Here is a 23,429-nt window from a genome sequence, read left to right as displayed (position 1 = left end):
TCCGGGCTGCTTACTGCTCCAGCTTCCGCTGCATTTGAACTTGGCGCGCGCGCCCAACTCTCTACTTTCCTCTTAACCGTTGCCTCGCTCTCTGAGGAGGGCGTGACCACCCCTGACTCGTGCCCTCCCTCCTGCTGACAGCCTCCGGAACCCGATGCCTGGCTACCTTCCTCCCTGCTGCTCTCAGTCTTGAGCGTGGGTCCCGACTTCCAGCTGCTGCCGCCCTCAGTTATGAGCGTGGGTCCCGACTTCCAGCTGCTGCTCTCTGAATCTCCTCTGTTCCCTTCCTCCTGGGGTGTCCCCCCGGATCCCCCCCTTGCTCTGCTCACTGGGGCTCCCTTTTGGGAGTCCTCTGACTCACTGCTTAGGCTTGGAGATCTCGGGTCGTCATCATCACTCATTCTCCCTTCGGCTTCCTCCCCCTCGCTCTCTGTTTCCACCCTTCTCTGCGTCTCTGCTTCTGAACCCCTGACAGTATTTAAAATTTTTGTAATCTATCCTACGACCTTATGCTGAAAGGTGGGTAATAATTTAAACAGCAACAACAATAATTAGGAGGAGCAGTTGCTCATGAAGCAAGAGAATAATTCAATGAGCTGATTCGGTTTTGCTCAAGCAGGAAATTTCAGAACCAGGCTTTTATATCCTCTTGCTGATGACAAAATTGGGAAGGAATGGGGGGGCATGTTTGGAGACCTAAACAGGGGTTAAACAAGGCTTCATTTCACCTGAGTCAGAAACCCAGTTTGGCACCTCCTCCACATGCATTTGCGTGTGCACACACACACACACAGGCTGGCACCCCTCTGGAGGCTTCACCCGGGTCTTCACTCTGGCTAGCTGCCTCATAGCTATTGCTCTGCCCAAAACATTTTGTCTTTTTTAACACATCTAGAAGAATGAAATTTGCATCATAAGAACACAGGATCATCCCTGCTGGATCAGGCCCATCTAGTCCAGCACCCAGTTCTCATTGTGGCTCACCAGATCCCCCCCCCCCGGGGACAAGCAGGACCTGAGCATCATAGAAGCAACTAGTATCCTAGGCTTACTGCCTCTGGCAATGGAGGGAGAACACAGCCATTGTGGCTAGTAGCTACTGATAGCCTTGTCCTCCATGAATTTGTCTAATCCCCTCTTAAAGCCATCCAAACTGGGGGCCATTATTCCTACCTCTTGTGAGAGCGAATTCCATAGTTTAGCTTCACACTGTGTGAATAAGTTACAGATAGGTAGCCGTGTTGGTCTGCCATAGTCATAGTCAAAATAAAAAAATTCCTTCCAGTAGCACCTTAAAGACCAACTAAGTTAAAATTTCATTTCAGATAAAACCACAGCGGACCTTGCCACCAAACTCTGCCAATTTGTCCTTACCCACAACAACTTCAAATCTAACTTAGTTGGTCTTTAAGGTGCTACTGGAAGGAATTTTTTTATTTTGACTATGACTGTGTGAATAAGTGCTTTCCTTTGTCCTGCATCTTGTAGCTTTTTCCTGCTTCATTACATGGCATGGCCCTAATATTATGAGAGAGGGAGGGCAAACTTTTCTCTCTTTACTTTCTCCACACCATCCATGGTCGTATACACCTCTTATTCATCTTTTCTCTAAGCTAAAAAGTTATAACCTCTTAGGGGATCTGCACTCTGCATCCAAAGGTGGAAAGACAGGCTTTCCACAGGCTGTCTGCCCTTTGCTGACAGTGGCCAGTCATAGTATGCAGTCATGCTAAATGTTTAACTTCCTGTCACTTGGATAACTGATTGAGTTGCCCTTTTGGTTTCATGGTTTTATGTGCGAGCAGGGATAGATTAATGAGCTCCACCACAGAAAAATATTTGAGAAGTAAGTGAAGCTGATGACACGTTACTTTACAGTTTAGCGGAATTCAACAAATCTGATTCTATTATCCTGTCAAGTTCCGCAAAAGAGACCTTGAAAGCATAAAAAAGAAGAAGAGAGAGAGAATCTTTAATCGAACCCAGAAGCTATGAATGCAGCTACGGAGTTCAGCTGTGTTAGCTGGTGACAGACCTTTGTTTTCTTCCCCATCTTGTGAAGTAAATAATATCCCCAAAGACTAATTAAGTTTCTGCAAAGTCCTGTCTTAGTAACACAGCTCCTTTCTGCTCTTTGAGAAAAGAGTGTCAGTGTCCTGGAATCATGGCTAATGATTTTTTTAAAAAATATATATATTTTCAAAAGACACTTCAAGGTTTATGCAAGCAAATTCACTGAAGGCAGACCAAGTGGAGGAAGGGGGGGATCTGTTTTCAAAAGCACAGAACTCAACTCAGGTTATTATTTTTTCCCTAGGACATTTAAAAACCAACAGCCACTTTTTAACCCAACTGAGTATCAGCTTTGTTCTGATAGATGTAGCCTTGCATGAATGTCTTGAAGTGTTTGGGCACAGTCACGGATCTCTTGTGCATCTGAACACTGAACTTAACCAACTCTTTGTGTAATTGGGAAGGGAAAAGTAACTTGAGATAGTGTCACTTAATATCACACACACACACATAATTCAAAGGTTTCATTCCCTCACCCTCCACGGCTGCCACCACTGACCCAGCTCTGGAATGGTAAGTGAGAGAGCTCCAAATTCAACTACTGTCTGTGGTGGCATGACCTTAACCTTATTGTTACTCCATGAATTGGGGGGTGGGGAACCTGTGGTCCGCTAGATGTTGCTGGACCACACAAATCCCATCATCCTTGAATACTGGCCATGCTTAGTGGGGCTGATGGGATCAACATCTAGAGAACCACAGGTTCCCTATCCCTGCCATGAATGAATGAATGAGTGGGCCTCCTTACCTTAAGGCACACCCTTTCCATATAACCCCCTAGCCAGTTAGATCAGTACTAGGGGACCCTGCTCTTTGTTTCTTCCACCACCACCTGAGGGATGGCAGGTGAGCACTTCAGATGCCTAGAAGCAGGTGAGCAGTCGAGCTTCCTGGATCGTGGGATGCTTTCCTGAGGGAAGGCTTGCATCACCTCCATTAGCGGTCCACCATTCCATATCCCACACTATCCCTCAAGGTCCCATGGGTTTTGAGGAGCAGATGTTCAGTGGGTGCAGGGAGCTGCGGAGGGAAGGGTGAGGCTGGAGAAACTCCATTCTGCAAACATGCATGGTAGTGTTTGACCCCTCTGGCTTGCCCTACCAGGATTTGTCTGTGTCAGCTCTTGGGCACGGTGAGTTACTTAGTCTGCTGTGAGCAGCGTGGGCTTGCAGCGTGGCTTTTCCCTCCATAACCTTTCATATTTAAGTTGTGTTTGCTACATGTATCCTCCGTGTGGCCTTCTGTTCCACTCACAGAGTTAAAATTAGGATCCAAGTAATGGATTGTATAGTAATTGCTTTCAGAGGAGCTTGCAAGCAAGGATTATGACCTAAGTCACTGCTGAAACTTGGCATAGTGGTTAATCAAAGGCACCCAATTGCTAGAAAGGTCCGAAAAGGGCCTGTTCTACATCTTTCCCTCAAAAATAAGTACATGAAACCTTTTCCCAGGGCCATGGTTCCATGACTTACTTTCTCTACAGTTTTTATAGCCTTGCTGTGTTCCTTCTTACACAACTTTTTAACCTGGCTAAAGAATCTCGAGCTCATAATTCTTTGATTAGCTCTCAGCTATCATGCTGCACATGCACAGGAACATCAGCCTCTTTCACAGAGTATCCATGTTGCACAGCCCGTCTGATAAAACCTTTGCAGTCTGCTGTTATGCGCCTAAGTGCTCAGCAAGACTTTTTTTTTTCCCTGGGTAGCCCAGTTTCCTCTTAATTTTAATTATTGCAAAAGTACCAAGCATTGTTGATCTAAAAAAAGAACAACCCTGCCATCTTTCAGACCTTAAGCAAATGTGAAGGGGGGGGATTGAGAAGGCCACAGCAGAGAAGTTGTCCCAGATTTGCACTGATGCTCTCTTTGAAATTGCACGGCACATACACCTCTCCACCGGCAGCCTCATGCAATAATACAGCAGGCTTGCTAATCATCTTGCTGCTGTTTTTTCCCCCCAAGCCTTGGAGCCATGGCCAGTGGCTCAGTGCTAATGAGAGGAATCTGGGTATGATCTTTGCATCCTCCACAGGTGTGTCTCTGAGACAGAGCGCAACAGGCACACAGGTGAAGGGAGCTGCACTCCCCCCCCCCAGCCCAACACACAGATTATCCTATGGCTTTACAAGGACAGGAGATGGGAGGGATGTTTCTAAGCACAAGATTGAGAGAGAGACTTAAAAATGCTGCATGAAGGTCTTTAATGAACCATGAGAAGCCAATAACCACTGAAAGGCAGTGGGGCTCGAGAGCACCAAGAAGCTTGTCTAGCAGCGGGGAGACTAGTCTGCAGCCGCTCAGCTTTAGGGGCTGCCGCCTGCACTTTCAACAAGCCAGACTCCAAATGAGGCAGCTGTTCCAAGCAGGTATAAATAAAAGATGTGGTGTTCCTATGGGAACCTTTGGCATATTGGATTACCTACTCCCCAGCTAGAGTTTCCTTTCAGTTAAGTTTCTGTGCGAAAATCCTACACTTCAGGGTGTGCTTTTAAGAGGCGGTTTGTGGAGTTGTTTATTTCTGACCGTATATCCGTGGCCCTGATAATCTTTCTGCCCTTGGAAGTACCCATTTGGTTATGGGGCCCAGAGCTGCAAAGCTGACCATTCCCCAGGCCTCCTAAGCAAGCTGTGTAAAGTCAGGAAGGCAGTATTTATCCCACACCGAAAGATGAAAATAAAAGTGAATTGCTGCCACGGGGAATCTGGAATGCCTGCCACCTGGTTTTCACCTTTAATAAGGAGGGAAACGTCAAAAGTCAGCCATCTACATGGTTATACCTCTTTGTCTATCTCAGTACAGTGGTACCTCAGGTTACATACACTTCAGGTTACATACGGTTCAGGTTACAGACTCTGCTAACCCAGAAATAGTGCTTACAGGTTAAGAACTTTGCTTCAGGATGAGAACAGAAATCGTGCTCCAGCGGTGTGGCAGCAGCAGGAGGCCCCATTAGCTAAAGTGGTGCTTCAGGTTAAGAACAGTTTCAGGTTAAGTACGGACCTCCGGAACGAATTAAGTACTTAACCCGAGGTACCACTGCACTGCCTACTCTGACTTGCTGCAGCTCTCCAGAATCTCTGGCAAATGCATTCCACATCACAGGTACCCAATCTTCCCAGAAGTGGGCTTCCTACATGTGGTTTCTTGGTCACACTACAGGAAGACAAAGTGATAGCATACAGGAAGCAGTACACCTATAAACACACATGTTCCTATTCCTTAAATCCTCGTGATAACTGACAGAATGTCTTCCTGGCAAGCCACTCATTTCAGGATTCCCATTGCATGTTTCCTGGGTTGGATCCAGACATTGCTTTCCAGGGCTAGAATGGACGCATCCACAGGAAGCTTCTGATCCAGTGGTGCATGGAGATCTCGCCAATAGCGGAGGAAGTGATTTTTGCAGATTCCCCCTCAGCTCTCTGGAACAGTGTGAGAGGCGGCAGGGGAAGCATGAAAAGTTGCTTCTACTCTTCCGCTAGCAGGAAGGTCCTGAGTGGAGCTCTTAATACAGAATGCTCCCACCAGTGGTAGCCAAGCCTGAGCCCAACCATTTTTAAGGCAATCTGGGCTGTGGAAATGTGACAGCTGCAGCCCACGAAGCAGCCATTAGGGCAAGCTTATATTTTACACACACACACACACACACACACACACGTAAGTGAGGTAGAAGCACCAAGCAGCTGCTCATGTTTCTGCTTTCCCCCATATCTCACTGGCTCTTGGACAACACTGTGAAAAAGTCAGCAGAATCCCAAACCAATCAGGTCAGTCTGGAGTTCTCAAACATCCATATTAAAACTACAAGAGAAGCCAGCATGGCTTGATGCTCTGAGTTCTGACCATATACCAGTTTCTCACCTTCTGATGTAGCAGAATTTGCTGAACAAATTATTTGCATGCATTCCTTGGATAGCACTCCTGTAGGAGAAAATCCGGTATATTTGCCCTAACAAAAATGAAGATCTTTTCTTTTTTTTAAAAAAAAGGTGGTATCACAGACATGTTTGTCTTCTACGTGTTATTATTGAATGTGTGAATGCTTCTTTCTGTCCTTTTACCTGGCATTTGCCCGCCTTTGCCTGCCTTGATATAATAGATGCATCCCGAAGCTGTACACCTTAGTCATTTTCTCCATTCTTCCCAGTTTATCAGCAATCTAAGCTGGCAGTTCAAACAGTGTTGCTAAATGGTGCCCCTGCAAAGCAATAGCCTGACCCAGAAATCATGAAGTGTTTGTGTGTAGAGAGTTTGAGGCAATGTCTTATGTCTGACAGCCACGTTGACTAATATTAATGCTGGGTTGATGGTGAGCTCTGCGTTTGACCTTGGCCCCCATTAGATTTCGTTGCTTGAGCACAGTTTAGGAACCATACATTAGTTTTCATTTAGGTAAATGTGGAGCTGGATTAGTGACAGAGACACTCCACATAGCATGAATGAATAAATGGATTGAATTAGGCTAATAAATGAAGAAGCCATTTCAATTCAGCAGGGACCCTGCAGCTCTAACAATGTGGATTTCCTCTTCCACTAGCCACAGAGTAGAGTTGCAGGTTATACATTACATGGACAGGGAGCAACTTGTGTCTCACATTGCATTGTATGGGCATTTGGTTTCAGGGTTATAAATAGGACTGGGATTAAAGCAGAATGCCTTCTCTGAATAATCATAGTATTAAGAATCATGGGGTGGAATTCAACATTGCAGTGTGATGAGTGTTCCATCTGTGCAAACATATCAGCTTGCCAGATGAAAGAATCCCCCTCTCCCTGCATGCTGCTCTGGGGCTCTCCCAACCCTCCCCCCATAACCAAATGAGGGGGGGCATGTGGCAAGGAGAGGAGAAAGTTCCATTGCGCAAGTGGAAACTCTTGCACAGGGCTTTCCCTGACAGGGTTCAGTAGTTGAATCCCACCTATACTGTACAGGAAGCCCACAATTTATGCACATTTAACATGTGCACATTCAGCTTTACCACTTTTGGGGGGGGAATTAGAAAGACGCGGTGGAAAAGAGCTAATGTCCAGGAAAAAAGACTTTGGCAATCCCACCCACCATTGCACCCAATGTGTTTTGGCTGTAGGCATGATCCCAGGAACGTAACCCCCATGTAAGTTGAGTGCTTAATATATTTTGGAACACTCTGCTTTGAAATAGCGGACCATTTGTTGGTGAATGTTGCTAGCTAGTTAAATGGCTTTTGTGGCCAGAATTTAAAGAAGAGTGTCTTTGAGCTTCTCCTGCTCAAAACCACAGTCTGACATGCAGTGTAGCAAGTAGATTTTTGCTGTTTTAAACAGGTTTCAATCCATCTATCTATCAATCAATACTACTGAGTGCACACAAAACATCAGACTTGCCTGAACTGGCTCCTTGGATCCAATTAATTACCCTTACTTTAATTCTCAGTATTGTCACCACTCTCCAGATAGCTAGATGGACAGACAGACAGACAGTATTGCAAACTGTAATTCGAGTATAATATTCTAACCAAGGTAAGTATAGGGATGGGTGAAAGTGTTGAGACATTTATGAAGGCAACATGGTCAGTTTTCCATAGCAACTGCTTTGATGAGACTTGGAGGGGAGTATTATGAAGGAGGAAATGTCATTGTATTTGGGCAATGATATCACGTAAAGGGGGAAAAAGGCACATTTTAGCAAGACTATATAGGTGCTATTAGAGTCTGCTAAAATGAGAGGGAAAGGGGAAAATATCAACACTGCAAATCCATACAGGCTCCACAGTTACAGGTATATTTACTGGCAGCAAGTCCTATGTGTACTTCCAGGAAGGTACATTTAGGAACAAAGCTTCAGTTTTTTCACCGGGGAAAGGGAAAAAAAATCTGCCAAACCAATATATAAATTTCTTACCTGCCATCAGTTAGAAATTGCCCTTATCAAAATCACCAAGGAAGGTACATTGCTGGGAATAATCCTTTCAGCTTGTCCTTTCAGCCACAACTTGACAACAAATTCTTTGAAGCTCTTGTTTTTTGAAAGAACCTCAGATAACTGCATGCCTTACCATGAACAAGTAGAGACATATTGTTATGAATCCTCTGGATATTAATGTGCAGTTTGAGGCGTTATTTCACACTCTCTGGGTGTACTCAGTATCTGCTAGCCCAATTTGAGAACAGCTGGTACAGGCAGTCTTTACCTGATTGCTTCCTAGGATAAAGGAACATATTTTCAGTGAGCAACATTTGGATTTGTGTCTGAAGGGTGATGTTCTCTTTCACAAAGGAATTAGCATGCACGAACCTGATAGTACTGGGGTAGATACATTATTTATGGTATATTGGAATTGTCACCTAGAATTGTTCTTCAGGTCAAAAGCATTGTAGAACAAAACTCAAAATTCTGAGAAGAAGTTGTTCTGGAAATGTATTCCTTCTCCATCCATGTTATTTTTCTTCCTGTGCAATTGCTTCTTCTAAAAAGCCAGTTGTGTTTTCCGCTGGTGTTTTTTTTAAAAGGATGTTGTTTCTGTAGAAAAGCTCTAATATTACAAAGATAACATATTCAGTCATCTATAATGAAGACATCCTGTCGATTTTACAGCACTGGACAGCACCCTTCTCAAGGTCTTTCTCTGGAAGAAATGAGGAGAAATTTCCAGTACCCGCCTATTGACCGAAATGGTAAGAGGTCCCTCAGATGTTACAAAGTTAAGTTCTATTTATGGGCTAATCCATTTTCTTGGGATGAAACTGGCACACACACACAAATTGGAAGTACACTGAAGATAGCAAACCGTCAGCTTCGGTAATAATATCTGTAAAAGTTTCCATTACTGATTGTAGAAACGAGGCATGTGATAAGTTCCCCCAAGACTCGGGAAAAACTTTAACCACACCTTAGATCCTCCAGGGAGATTGTTGTGATTCCTGCCACCACTGGAGAGCAATTTTGCACTGAAAAAGTTTTAACTGTGCCTCTAAACTGTGAAATGTGAACACAATAAGCATGTCTACAAACAGAGGTGTCATTTAGGTACACTTCTGGGAAGCTCTGATTGGTTGCAATTCTTTGTCAAGTGTTCACTGTAAGACCGGTTTGAGAGAGCCTTTGGCAAAGTGTCCTTGGCAGGCCCCCTTCATGGTTCAGAGGCAAACTTGCCTTGTAGCCCACAAAGTATCAGGTTTTTCCTCTTAACTAAGGAGTGGAAGCCTCCCACGATCTGTCATTTTATTTTTCCTATGATACCTGGGCATAGCAGAGCATTGTGGGGCAAGCAGAATAATGGCCAGAACAAAAGTGTGATTCTTTTAAAAAAAATAATAATAAAATAATTCCATTTATCATGAGTATTATTGAAATAATAATATATAGGACCACCAAATTTTTGTGATGCCCACCAGATTGTTTTCCTATAGTACCCTTGATTGACATCAAAACAAAGTGGTGTCAGCAAGCCAGTTTGTGGGTGCTGGAGCTCAGTGGTTGGCAGGGGAAGGGGGGTCAAGGACAGACAGGGGTCAGTGAGGTGGACCCTGCTGGGTGTGGGGATATCAATCACAGGTACCAAACCTGGAGCATTTCAGGAAGTCCAGGTTTCATCTGCATAATATTTGAAAGGGCCCTAATAGTATAAGAAACAGTAATGATAAGACTTCCAATAAGTGTCTTATATAGGGGACGTGGGTGGCGCTGTGGTCTAAACCAGTCAGCCTAGAGCTTGCCGATCAGAAGGTCGGCGATTCAAATCCCTGTGACAGGGTGAGCTCCTGTTGTTCGGTCCCAGGTCCTGCCAACCTAGCAGTTTGAAAGCACATCAAAGTACAAGTAGATAAACAGGTACCGCTCCGGCAGGAAGGTAAACAGCATTTCCGTGTGCTACTCTGGTTTCGCCAAAAGCGGCCTAGTCATGCTGGCCACATGACCCGGAAAAACTGTCTGCAGACAAACGTCGGCTCCCTCGGGCCAGTAAAGCGAGATGAGCGCCACAGCCCCAGAGTCATTCGCGACTGGACTTAACTGTCAGGGGTCCTTTACCTTTTTTAAGTGTCTTATTCCAATGAAAGACTCCTATAATGCAAAACTCTGGAGCTTGCTGCAGATCTTTGCTCAGAGACGTGTTGCAAGCTTCACATTACTATGTCACATATTGATTTCCACACACTACTAAGCCTCGTAGGAATACATGATTCTCACTGAGAGGGCAAGAGCTTCTGGGTTGTGTGTGAGAGAGAGTTCCACATGCATCCATGAGCTTGGAATTTAGAGACAAGTTTGAGAGGTTTTTAAGGCTGGAGTTACATAAGCTGGGCATCACTTAAAGACCCCTGGAAATGTCCTTGTTTTGAGCCACAACTCCTCAATGCTAGTTTTATTTTATTTTCATTCTTTCTTTGAAAAGTTTTGTTGATATTTTTTCATGATACAATAATAAGAACGAACTCATCTAGAAAGAATAATAACCTGGAAAGAAAGGTTAAAAGGAAAGAGAAAACTACAAGATTCTCTCTCACTTCTATAACTTAACTTTTATCCCATACACAAACAGGTGAACCCTTGCAGCTGTCACCTGGGATCATCCCTCTCTTCCCACAGCATCTCACCCTGTGAGATCTCCCCTTCCCCGCCTCTCACACAGGGTCTTCAATGCTAGTTTTCATTCCTTTGTGCTGTTGTGCTCTTTTGTTATACCCCGGTGCTGAATGTTGCAGCCTTTTAGGGCAGGTGCCAAATTATAGGGACTGTCCTGATATTAGACTTGGGTCCCGCTTTCCCCCACAAACTTTTAAAAGTATACTTTTTCTCTCCTGACCTTTTGGCCTTTGTACATAATATCTCCATATAATATTACCCTGATGTTTAGAAAGACAGGCTGCAACCCTGTACACTCTTTCCAGGGGGTGGGGTGGATAGTCCCGTTACACTCAAATGGGTTTACTTCTAAGCAGGCATGCATAGGATTGCACTGTTAATGACTAGGCAAGGATGACAAATATTATAGCAGAAGAATAATAGTAGCAATCACATTTGACCAGTGGCCCAGATGGTAAAGGAATAATAATAGTCCTTAATAGACAACCTGGTACTTACAATAGCAGCTATTGTCATGATAATTGCCCAGGATTAAGGGCATAATTATTTCTGGCAGGCTGCTTATTGTTGACTGTTGGATCTCCCATTCAAGGTCAAAATAGGTATATTTAAAAATCAAACAGAAATGTGACAGTGTATTTAAATACCTTGGTTCCCATTTTGTGTCGGCCACCAGTTTAAATGGCTATTGTGACTACACTGCATTTGAATGGCCTGCGTATCTGTATTTCATATTTCGCCTCCTAGCATTTTCCCTCAGAGAATGGCATTAAACTTGGGCATTTCAGGTAGCAAAGAGATTTGCCCAAAACACATTTTCCTGGGAGCAAATCTGTGCATTGCTTATTTAGTTAGCGAAAACATCCTTTTATACCTTGATAAATACAGAGGCCTGTTGGAAGCGGAGAGGGGAGGGAGAAGGGTTTGCTGGGCTGAATGGCGTTTGTGACTCGCTCACCTGAGCTACTCTTCACCTTCCACAGGTTACGTGTCGGATCCCATGAGTACGATGCGATTTCATTCCTGCAGCAACAGCGGCAGCTTTGAAGACAGCGCCTGACAGCAGGAACCATCTACTTGCCGAGAGTTTCTCCACGAAGCAGCAGCAACAATTCTTCCTGGCGTCAACACAGCTCCCAGTCATCATATGTTACATCAAAGAGCCCCACGTTGGCTTGCTTATTTACTGATAGCTAATGCTTCCATCATAAATTGTTCTTCAACCATTCTCTTTCTGTACCAGCAATTGATAGGCAGTGTGTGTGGGGGGGAATAAATCTGTCAAAGTTTGGGGTTGTACCAAGCTTGCCCTTGAGATATACTGCATGCATGCCAGTGAACATAATCAGAGACTGGAATATTTTTTATTCATTACCCATGAGTTGGGAAAGAAAGGTAATTGTTACACTGTGGGAGGTCCCAATTTGGGGGCTTCCCATGGTGTGACAATTACCTTGCCTTTCTCACCCCAAGCTTAATGGAGAAAATAGATTGCTCAGCATCATGTCCCATGGGATGACCTCCTATCCTTCTCTTTCAGCTACAAGTCCCTGGGTCTTCTCTTTGTTGAAGCCAAGGCTAGTGGTTCCAGCATGCTGTATGGTCCTACTCTATCTAATGCTGTCTATATCTTCCAGGGCTTCTTGCCTGATACATCTCAAAGCACCCAACTAATTCAATGAGAAGTTCAGGTACAGATATGTTGTGGATGTCTTGGAGTCATACTGGAATGCAATGTAGTTTAAAGTTGTATTATTCAGTTTAATCAGCTGATTGGTGCCAAGAGGCCGGGCTTGTCTTCCTGTCGCCGTTCTGTTTAAAGTTGCCAGTTTAACACATTATGTTAATCCTCTCTTGAATGTTCATTTGAGTTTTGCATAGCTCAACAATAAAACAATTGTGTAAATGAGGACAGAGTTCTTTATTCCCCTGCCCACCTCAGGGGACTAAAGGTAAAGGTAAAGGTACCCCTGCCCGTACGGGCCAGTCTTGCCAGACTCTAGGGTTGTGCGCTCATCTCACTCTATAGGCTGGGAGCCAGCGCTGTCCGCAGACACTTCCGGGTCACGTGGCCAGCGTGACAAGCTGCATCTGGCGAGCCAGCGCAACACACGGAACGCCGTTTACCTTCCCGCTGGTAAGCGGTCCCTATTTATCTACTTGCACCCGGGGGTGCTTTTGAACTGCTAGGTTGGCAGGCACTGGGACCGAACGACGGGAGCGCACCCCGCCGCGGGGATTCGAACCACCGACCATGCGATTGGCAAGTCTTAGGCGCTGAGGTTTTACCCACAGCGCCACCCGTGTCCCTCCTCAGGGGACTAGAGAGAGCCAAAGTTGCGATTGTATAGATTTAATCAGACAGATGATTAATTCTCTTTGGATTGAGCCACACATTGAGCCTCTTCATAAAGTTCAAAATATATAGAGCCTACCGTGCCTGTACAGCCTTCAGAAGAAGTGAGGAGGCAGTCAGACCAAAGCAGGTAAAGAGCTTCCCATCTTTTAGTGTAATTTTATTTACTTCCTGTTTCCAAGCTCCCACGAGCTGCTTCCTCTGACACTATGCTGCTCATGTGAGTAGGCCACTCAGGTAAATGTGCAAAAAAGCTGCAAAGAAGGTAGCATACAAATGGGATCTACAGTGGTACCTCAGGTTACATATGCTTCAGGTTACATATGCTTCAGGTTACAGACTCCGCTAACCCAGAAATAGTACCTCGGGTTAAGAACTTTGCTTCAGTATGAGAACAGAAGTCGTGTGGCGCTGGCGCAGCAGCAGCAGGAGGCCCCATTAGCTAAAGTGGTGCTTCAGGTTAAGAACAGTTTCAGGTTAAGAACGGACCTCCGGAACGAATTAATTACGTAACCAGAGGTACCACTGTATTCATTTTTAGAAGGCAATAGAAGACCCTTTTCATTATTTAGTTAGACACTTTGCTGCATCCCAGTGGTGGACATCACTAGACACTTGCTGTCAGTGTCTGTGCCCTGGTAAGGAGCCCATTGCTGAACAGAGCACTAAAGCCTAACTGCTGGTATTAGGGTTGTAACCTGCAGCACGACAAGGTGGTTTTAGGGTAGCATGACCAGGGAAGTCACATTGGGTGCCCTGCTGCAGGGGGTGCCACAACAAGGCTGTAGAACAGAGCATGAGAGGGGGCAGGGGTGCTGAATTGTAGCATCACATGGGGTGCTGCTGAAGTTTAGGAGCCCAAAGTCTGGCACCTACTAGGTGGACTAATGGACTGACTCAGAATAAGGCATCCTCTTGTGTTCCACAGCCATCAGGCTGTGCAGGAGCATTTGGTGCTGTGTGTGTGTGTGTGTGTGTGTGTGTGTGTGTGTGTGTGTGTCAGTCACAGCAGGTAAGAGAAGCAAGCAGGAAGTCTCAATGGTATATTGCTCCCATTGGCCCTAGATAAGGGATTTGGGCTAGGAAGCTCTGTTGTGTAGCAGGAAGGAGATTGCAGTGCTCCTCTTTCTTTCTTTCTTTCTTTCTTTCTTTCTTTCTTTCTTTCTTTCTTTTCTTTCTTTCTTTCTTTCTTTCTGATAACTCAGTATTTTTCTCAGCAATTCACAGCCACCATCAAACCCGCATAGAAGAATGCTGCTCTGTAGCTCATTTGTGTTCATGATACAAACGCTTTTGCAAGACAGAGGGACAAGGAACGAAAGAGGGCAGCTAGCTATGCATGTCACTATCACTGTTGTGTCCTGCATAAATCTTTGAAATGCTGGAAGAGAACCACAGCTCTTCATCTTGCATGAATGCTGCTCCACAGTGTCACCTAGTGCCCTTAAAACAAAAATGCTGCATGAAATGTAGCCTGAGGAATCCTTCCTCTCAACCATGTTTTTGTGTTTCTGGGAGACATGGTTCGACACAAACACCTTGTGCATGCATAGAGAAAGGCAGTGTTACTGATGTCTGTCATGTCCGCCCCAAATACCCAAATCCTGGGCTGAAATAAACTAAATGGAGAGACCATTTGACTCACACAAGGTTAATACATTATTAGGGAGTGGTTGCTGGCATCCGTCTGTCTCAAGAGACAAAGCAGTGCACCTCTGTGGATGAAGTCCACTCTCAAAGTCCTTTCCTTTGGGCTCCTCCGCCACAGCCACTCCTGTTATGCACTCTAACTTCTGTTTTATTCCCCTACCCAACCCTGACTTCATGCAAATCTGGGCTTGCGATGTGGCACTACAGATCCTCCAAAGGGGGCTAGGTGATGACAACATTACATTTTTTCATACATAGGGAGATACTTAATGCATAATACAGCTACATCCTTTGGAAGTGTGAATTATTCAACGAAGGGGTAGAGGGAGGGGAAGCATTTTTTAAACATTAAGTGGTTCTTGAAAAGTTTGCCAGCCTTTCCCCTTCTCATATCCTCTCTTTCTGCAGGTTTCTCTTTGCCTGGCTGAGCATCACTGAGCACAAGAGGCACAATTAAGACACAGCCCACACATGTGATACAAAAAGCCGAATGTGAACTTTGATCTGTTCTTTCTACAGTAATGAGCAATTTCTGCTCTCTCTCTCTGTGTGTGTGTGTGTGTAGGGAGTTGGGGAATGAAGCCAAGAGCGTGTGTGCATTTGAAAGCAACGATTGTGGGAAGAACACCTGAGATGCCAAGATGACTGCGAGGGATGATACATCAGTGGGAAATGGAGAGAATGGGTGGGGGTGGCCATAGAAATTCTTTGGAGAGCTGGAGAGAAACCTCCTCTGAAATTTCACAGCAGAAAGAACAGGAGCGTTTGCTGAAGCAGGAGGCCTTACACATTCGTTTCAGGCAGATTCATCTGGGTAAAACAATGAGCAGAGGTTTGTGGCCATAGGAAGCTGCTTCATACTGAGTCAGGCCACTGGTCCATCTAGTCTGGTATTGTCTACACTGACCGGCAGCAGATCTCCAGCACTTCCTATGGGGGGGGGTTCTTTCCCAGCCCTACCAGGAAATTCCAGGGGTTGAACCTGGAACCTTCTCCAAAGTAGAAGAATGCACAGATAGGAGTAGATGGACCTTTTCCATGCGTGACTGTACAGTGCTACCTTGGGTTACATATGCTTCAGGTTACATACGCTTCAGGTTACAGACTCCGCTAACCCAGAAATAGTGCTTCAGGTTAAGAACTTTGCTTCAGGTTGAGAACAGAAATCGTGCTCCGGCGACGCAGCAGCAGCAGGAGGCCCCATTAGCTAAAGTGGTGCTTCAGGTTAAGAACAGTTTCAGGTTAAGTACGGGCCTCCAGAACAAATTAAGTACTTAACCCGAGGTACCACTGTATACCTGAAAAGCACACCATTTCCTCAGTTCCATTAGCGCCTTTTGAAATGAACAGTCCAGGTGGGAGCACGGGGCTAATCAGAGTTACAGTTCCCCATGGCAGAATTTGCCTGGGTAAGTTCAGACTTCTCTGAGGCCATTCTATATGCTTAAGGAACAGGTAACATGTTGATTTGCTGAGTTAGAGTAAGCCAATGTTTTGTGGTAGGAAAGGACTCCCATGCATTTTAAGAGATGCACTGGGAATGCAACTGGGGCAGCATTTCAGGGTAGGGCGATGTTGCATCGGGAACCATTCCTCCTGTCGAACGCCTGACACTCAGCTGGTAAAGGCACAGGAGCCCTGCCAGTAAAAAGTGCCAACTCTTTCTGTACAATGAATCTCCATTAGCAGCTCCATCCAAGTGTAAGAAATTAATGAGGACTAGAAATAGAACAAGGGGATCAGCCGGGGGAAGAGCTATGCCTCCTTTAATTGCCCAGTCCCATTGCTAGCACCTGACCTTCCACATTCATGGGGAATTTGCATTTCGTTTGCCGATTCCTAGATAGTGGTTGCCCGTAGACTTGAGCAGTTTGAAATGCAAAGCATTTGACAAAGCCATACTGGTTGGATTCTAGCAAAGCAAACACGTTGTTTTACTGGTAATTAATATAATTGGCTATTAGAAGAAAGCACTGCCTCAATTAATTGGTCTCTGTAGAAGGAATATCAAGTCTTTGGGGGAAAGCATGCTTCTCAGAAGGAAAGAATTATTAATTCAAATGATCTTTTTTTTTCTTGGGTACCAAAATTCCAGCCCAATACAGAGTCTTCAAGTTATTTACTAAGGCCAAATTAATCTTGTCCCTTTCCCAGAAATGAAGTCCCTTTGAAATACATATAAAAGAAAATATCCCACTGAGATGTTTTCGGGACCATCCAGTTACCAGCTGTTGCTGCTGCAGCATTGCTAATTGTTGGGAACCTGATTGAAACTCAGATTGCTAATTTATTATCTACATGGTTTTTAAAAAACAAAAATGTGGCAAAGAAGCCAAGAACTCAGCATGTCCACCCAAGAGTGCACTGTGGACACGTCATAGATCTGCACAAAAGACTTTGAACTTTGGCAGCTGGTTGGACTACCTCAGGGATGACTAACTGGCAGCCAGTAGACCATATGTAAGCCCCTTGAGCAATTTAACCTGATCTCTTGTAAACCTTCCAAAACTATTGCCGGGTTGAAAGAAACGGAGGCTGCATACCTTAATGCTACACCATTTGGATTTTGTATGCAGTATGCAAATGTCAATATTGCCTGTGCATATGAGCTCCGTAATTGCGAAGCCCATTGCTGTTAGATAGTTTCAGCTTTAAAAGGGAGTGGATCACAGTCTGGAAAACAGAGTGGGCTGGGGGAATCCAGGAGATGGGTACCACTGATGCTGTACACTTCTGTGTGATTCACTGGGCGAAAACTGCAGCAACGATGCAATTCATGATGGCTTGGGTTGCTTGCACACCAGACATTTAAGGCATATTTTCCCACCCCAATAATTCCAGGAACCGTTGTTTGTTGAGGCTGCTGGGCATTTTAGCTCTGTGAGGGGCAAGCTACAGTTTCCAGCAGGGGTGCCAACTTGAATAAAATACGAGGGCCAGGTAAGCCCCCAGCCCGCATAATCTATCACAAGATGTTGCGTATGCACACCATTTGAATGGCAATGCCCATTAGCTTGGGGGGGCAGCCCCCTCAAATATTTTTTGGAAGGGGGCCGAAGGGACCTCAGCCCCAAGGAGTTTCCAGGATTCATTGGGGATGTGTGTGGAATGTGTTCTAAATATATATTGTGTATGCAGAAGTGACACTATTCATGATGTTAAGAATGTGAGGCAGCCCTCTAGAAGTATGGTAATGAAAAATCACACAAAAAGCATGTTGATATGTTCATGCTGCTATACTTTCATATACACATCATAGAAAAAAAATCTGAATCCATGGCAATTAATAAACAAATTTATTCACCCATAAAATTCATAAATATCATAGATTGCTTTGGATGGGGAGGAGGGTAGAGAACACTGACCACATATTATTCCACTGTAGAATTTGACATACCTCAGAGACATTCTGGATGTTTCAATGGCCACAAAGAGTTCACACCTTGAAAGCAGAAGTATTGCACATCATTCACATAAGAACAAGCAAAGGAGTGCCTGGAAAAGAGTCAGCCCAAGCCATCTTGCCGCTTGAGGCAAATAACAAGATATCATCCATGAATCTTACTTCATCACAGGCAACATTATCTGCTGTGCCTGGAGGCAGCAGGCTAGCTTAGGAGGTGTGGGGCAGGCCAAGTGGCAAACTCAGCCTGTCTGCCAACACCTCGCCACCACTTCCTGCCTGTCAGCATTTGATGCCTGGGGTAGCTGGCTCCCTCTGCCAAATGGTAGCACCGGCCCCAATCAGAAGTACAACAATTTAAATCTCTCAATAGAAAAATAATTTTCAATTTTCATTTTAACCACACTGAAAAACTATTTATATACACAGGCTTAAGCAAGAGAAGCTGAGATGCTTTATGTGACTACTTTATGTACCTTTTACAATGCATTAGCAATCCCAGAATAGAAATGGAAATACAGGTGGGAATGAATGAAGACACAGAAAGTGTATTTCAGACACGGGGCAGCTTGTCATGCTCTGGAGCCACAGAGGAAAATGGCCTCTACTGAAATTCTCTGATCTGCACAACTATTAAGGATACGAGGGGGTTTCATTTTCTATGGCATCTCTGGTCACCACTGCAGGAAATCTGGGACTAGATTCCATTAGGACAGATAACTGCAAAGTGAAAAATGGCTCTTGCACAGTCCGTTAGAATTCCCTGAAGTCCAAGATCCTTGATCAAACACTGCTTTTATATCTCTAAGTCTAAGCAAACATCCAGAGTTGTGAAGGCTAAATATATTGAAGGGGTGGGGGAGTCCGCCATTTGGGACTCACAGGGATGTGCTAACTATTGCATCTGACACCCAGGCTCAAAGAGTGGAGGCATTCGGCCAACCTTAAGAAAAACCATCCAAGTGGTTGGTGGCCAACTGGCCAAATATGGGTGTGACTCCTCCTGTACTTTTAACTGCTGTTTCATTTGCAGAAATCAGGAGATGAACCTCTTTGCAACATGGAAATAAATGCTATCACCTGCTAGCATCTGCAGACCAAATTGCTGTTTAAGCATGGGTGCCATGGTTGTGTTACGGCAAAACTTGCACTTTAGAACTTCCTGTCTATTATTAGGAAGGTTCCTCCACCACATTGTTTTAAACCTCTGCAGAAACCTTTTTTAAAAATTCAGGAAGCCTACCCAGTTCTCTATATGTGATTTTTTAAAATTCTGGTGTGTCCCCCCCCCCCAGTGTTTAATTATAGTTGCTTCTTAAGAGCTTTGTGAATTCTAACCGTCCTTCATCTACAGCTGTACAATGTACACTGCTCAGAGAGCTCTTTGGTTACACAGCTTAAGACTCTTTCTGAATAAAATTAATGAGACTACCAAACGTTTATTTTAATTGCAAGCCAATGGACAGTGTTATTGTTCTGCATTGATTGCATGCTGCAAATAATTTAGGCCCTTAATAAATAAGAGGGAGGAGTGGAATGAGAGAATAATGTCTCCTGCATCAACACACACTTCCATGTACATATGCACTACTACCCACTGTCCTGCACACAGACGTATGCATGCACACTGCACCATGTGGTAAGATGCAAGGAAGCGCAACAGGAGTCCATTTGCCCCCCCCCCATCCAATAGATGCTCACACACATATTATGTTCTTATGTCCTTTTAGTGGAGGGGATGGAGCAGAGGAAACGCTTCCCTTGCCTCCTCTCCCACCCTGACACAAGCAGAAACACAGAGAAATCATTCCACCTACTTATTTCCTCCTACTCCCTCTCTCTCCTTCCTTCTGCAGCTTCCGAGCAGCTGGGATTGAGCTGGGACCTGTTGAGCATGCTAAGTGTGCATCTGGACAAGTGATGCTAAGGCATTCATTGGGGAGGGGGTTTGACCCCACACTATTTCCCCAACTCTCTTCCTGCCCACCCTATGTCTATTCCTGGTTGCCCTTAGGCAGCCCGATCATGTTCAAAAGTGGAACCAAATTGTTTGTTTTTATTCTCATCAATGTAATGTAATTTAAAATGTGATCATTTTCCATTTACACATGTAGGGGATTCTAATGTGTCTGTTAAATTGGTGGTGAAAATGAGGAAAAACACCTTCCCAGTCCTCCTTTAGGCAGGAATCCCACCCACAGAATTCAGTGGGGCTTAGTAAAGGTAAAGGGACCCCTGACCATTCGGTCCGGTCGTGGCAGCCTCTGGGGTTGAGGCGTTCAACTCAATATATTGGCTGAGGGAGCCAGCGTACATGACTAAGCCGCTTAGCATGACTAAGCCGCTTCTGGCGAAGCAGAGCAGCACACGGAAATGCCGTTTACCTTCCCACCAGAGTGGTACCTATTTATCTACTTGCACTTTGAGGTGCTTTCGAACTGCTAGGTTGGCAGGAGCAGGGACCGAGCAACAGGAGCTCACCCCGTCACGGGGATTCAAACCGCCAACCTTCTGATCAGCAAGTCCTAGGCTCTGTGGTTTAACCCACAGTGCCACCCGCGTCCCACGCGTCAATGGGGCTTACTTCTGGGTAAACATGGACAGGATTGTGCTGCTTGTCTTCGCTATTCTGTTCATTTTCAGCATGGGTGGCTCATATCCAGTAGCTGACATGCCTATCACTCCTGGCCATTGACCATGCTGGGTGGGGCAAGAGCTGGAGACCAATGTCCCATCTTTGACAGCACTGCACCTCTGCAGGCCACACAGCACTGATGCATGACCCATGATGGCTGAATTACTGAGAAACTGCAAGGTCAGCATGTGAAGAAAACCAGTACTATGTGGCATCTACCTTTTGTAGGCACTTCTGATGAAGCTGGTGGCATGGGGATGTTTTGTACTCTGGTGTTACACCCCCACACACAAACACAAAAATGCAGTCTTCACCCAGGAATCTCAGCATCTTTAGATAAAATAATCTTCAAACTGACCTAACACTGCAGATGTTTTAGACTACAATTCTCATAAGCCCCAGTCAGCATAGCCAATGGTGAGAAATGATGGGATTTGTAGTTCAAAGCTTCGGGGAGGGGGGCTTCATATTGGCTACCCCTGCCATTCATGTTAAGGCATGTGCATGTGCTCTGATACTGGCGAGGTCTCTTTCTGTACAACATCGCAAAGCCCTGTGTACATGTTAAGACATTCAAATGGAGCTGCATCGTGTATAAGTGCTATTTTTGAGGCAGCTAGCCACACCACTGAAATAATGCATGTAGCATGCATGCCTGAGGAATTGTGATGATGTCTTCAAATGGCTTAGCTCCCTGTGGAAAGTTCCACTTGTACAGGGGGAGACTGCCTGCACCCTTCCCTTGAAAGAGCAGAAGTGCAAGGAGCCAAGTCCACGAAAAAGGCAATGGAATCGATGCTGCAGCATGTCCTTACATACAGCAACAACAAATAATACTTTGCCCTTAGACATGTTGTAGCTCCTCTCAACAGGAGCTCAGTTAACATGAAAAGCAAAGCGGGCTGTGCCCTCTGTGCCTGGGTGCAGAACTAATCCCAGTGTAAATGAACATTTGATATTTATATTTTGAAAGGATGTAGAAAAGACCCGGTCAGAACATATGCACCTTTCTATTGGAACACATGTGTCTAGCCTTGCTTACACACACAAAACCCCAAAACCCACACAAATGACACACCAAAGGCAGCGGGGGTGGGGGGATCATATAATCACAATATGTACAGTTCTCATCTGTTTTTTCAGGTGTTTTATTATTCTACATAAAGCCCTCATTGTGGCTCTCACTATCACCACAGTTAACTGGCTGATTTTTGTGAAGTTCCCAGCAACATAATAATTTTCTGCTTTTTTAAAAGAAATGTGTGGCAGCTGTTGGACAGGCCTCATGATTATTACTTTCATAATTATAAAGGAGTGCTATTTCTGAAATGGGCTAGATAGGCTTATTTCTCTAGTCTGGAGCTGTTCTGGTTAAAAAAGCAGCAGATGTTTATGCTACTCATGAAGGAAATGAAAGAAAAAGGAGGGAAGACACCCCAGCCAGCACCAGCCTAGAGTGATTTGTGGAAAAGTTGCTAAATAATCATAATCGTAATATGACTAATGGAAAAGGGGAAATGGAAGCTGTGGAATAATTGGAGAGAATGCTTGGTTGGGTGAGTCATTGTTTCCACCTTGTCTTGGGACTGTAGTGATGACACAGTGGGACTGTCAAACCCCAGAGTACTCTAAGGAAGCAAAAAAGGAAAAGAAAGTTAGCTGTATAGGGTGCAGATTACAAATTTGACATAACAAGGACTAGCAATTCTAATCTGCTACTTTGGAAAGTTGTTTGTTTGCTGTGCATTAGGACATCTCTTAAGATATTGTAAAGAAATTTTGGTTCCTGGGGTCAAAGAGAAGGATTCCCACTGTTTGTGTGCCATTTTCCTCTGTTTGCATACCATTTTGAATCAAAATGTCAGAATGAACCATTCAAAACTGTCCTGGCCTTTTGGTTGCAGTTGATCCTCAGAGCTATTAAAGCAGTGCTTTACTCTACCAAGGACCTTTCAAAGATGTTTGCATATTCTTTCTCAACTTCCTTATCCCCCAAACACTAGCGCACTAGCTGGGGACGACTCCGGAAGGTGAGAGCCATTTTGGAATAAGTGCAACCCCACCCACACAGCTAAGAATGATGAAATGGTGCGAGCAAGATCTATGTGTGAGATAGAAAAAACCAAAGCTGTCAGTTTGAAAAACAGGCAGAGAGAGCTGAGCTGAGTTTTGAGCTCTGCAAGGCAGAAGCATATGGGATGCAGGAATGCCTTGCTCTGATGGGACTGCAGTGGGCATTCTCTGTTAAAATGTTTACGTTATCTTCCTCCACTAGTATATATGTAACACAACGAAACAAAACAAAATGCGAAAGAAAGGCCTCTCCAGCAATCTCATCTGCTAAAGAAAACCAAACTTGGCTATCTACTACTGCCACCACCAGCCTCTGCTTAGAAGAGTGGTATACAGTGGTACCTCTGGTTGCAGGCGGAATCTGTTCCAGATCCCGAGGTTTTTGCTACTGGAGGTGTCTGTTTTGCGCATGTGCGCAGTGCGGTAAAGCGCTTCTGCGCATAAGCATGCAGCGAAACCCAGAAAAATTCTTCCAGGTTTGCCGCATGTGTATCCCATGTTAGAATTCTGCTCCATGACTGCAGTCATGGGATTGTTGTCTATCACATGATGGAGTATGTTTTGACTCCACAGAGTGGGAAGTGAAGGAGACAGGATGTTTGTGTTACTGTGTTTCATGAAGTGGGACTATTGTCCTTTGTTCTTTCTCTTTGCTGTCTGATGGCAGAGAGAA

The 23,429-nt window shown here is 44.8% G+C and overlaps 2 protein-coding genes across 4 annotated transcripts in view; one reads left to right on the top strand and one right to left on the bottom strand.

Moving 5' to 3' along the window:
• Positions 1-12,548, top strand: part of LOC309534827 (serine/threonine-protein kinase TNNI3K) — a 159,426-nt gene extending 146,878 nt beyond the window's left edge. The window contains exons 25-26 of the mRNA XM_082227248.1: positions 8,651-8,730; positions 11,623-12,548. Coding sequence (XP_082083374.1) covers positions 8,651-8,730; positions 11,623-11,699 — 157 coding nt within the window. The 3' untranslated portion in view covers positions 11,700-12,548. The remainder of the gene's footprint in view (positions 1-8,650; positions 8,731-11,622) is intronic.
• A 9,265-nt stretch (positions 12,549-21,813) lies between these two features.
• The window catches only part of ERICH3 (glutamate rich 3), a gene marked incomplete at its 5' end in the record, with an annotated part of 66,463 nt that continues 64,847 nt past the window's right edge, over positions 21,814-23,429 (bottom strand). For all 3 annotated transcript variants that reach the window (XM_082227208.1, XM_082227210.1, XM_082227209.1), the window contains one exon: positions 21,814-22,311. The remainder of the gene's footprint in view (positions 22,312-23,429) is intronic.

Source organism: Podarcis vaucheri (genome assembly GCF_965113315.1).
Source record: "Podarcis vaucheri genome assembly, chromosome: 6".
NCBI classification, from domain to species: domain Eukaryota; kingdom Metazoa; phylum Chordata; class Lepidosauria; order Squamata; family Lacertidae; genus Podarcis; species Podarcis vaucheri.
This window is presented reverse-complemented; position numbering and strand designations above follow the sequence as displayed.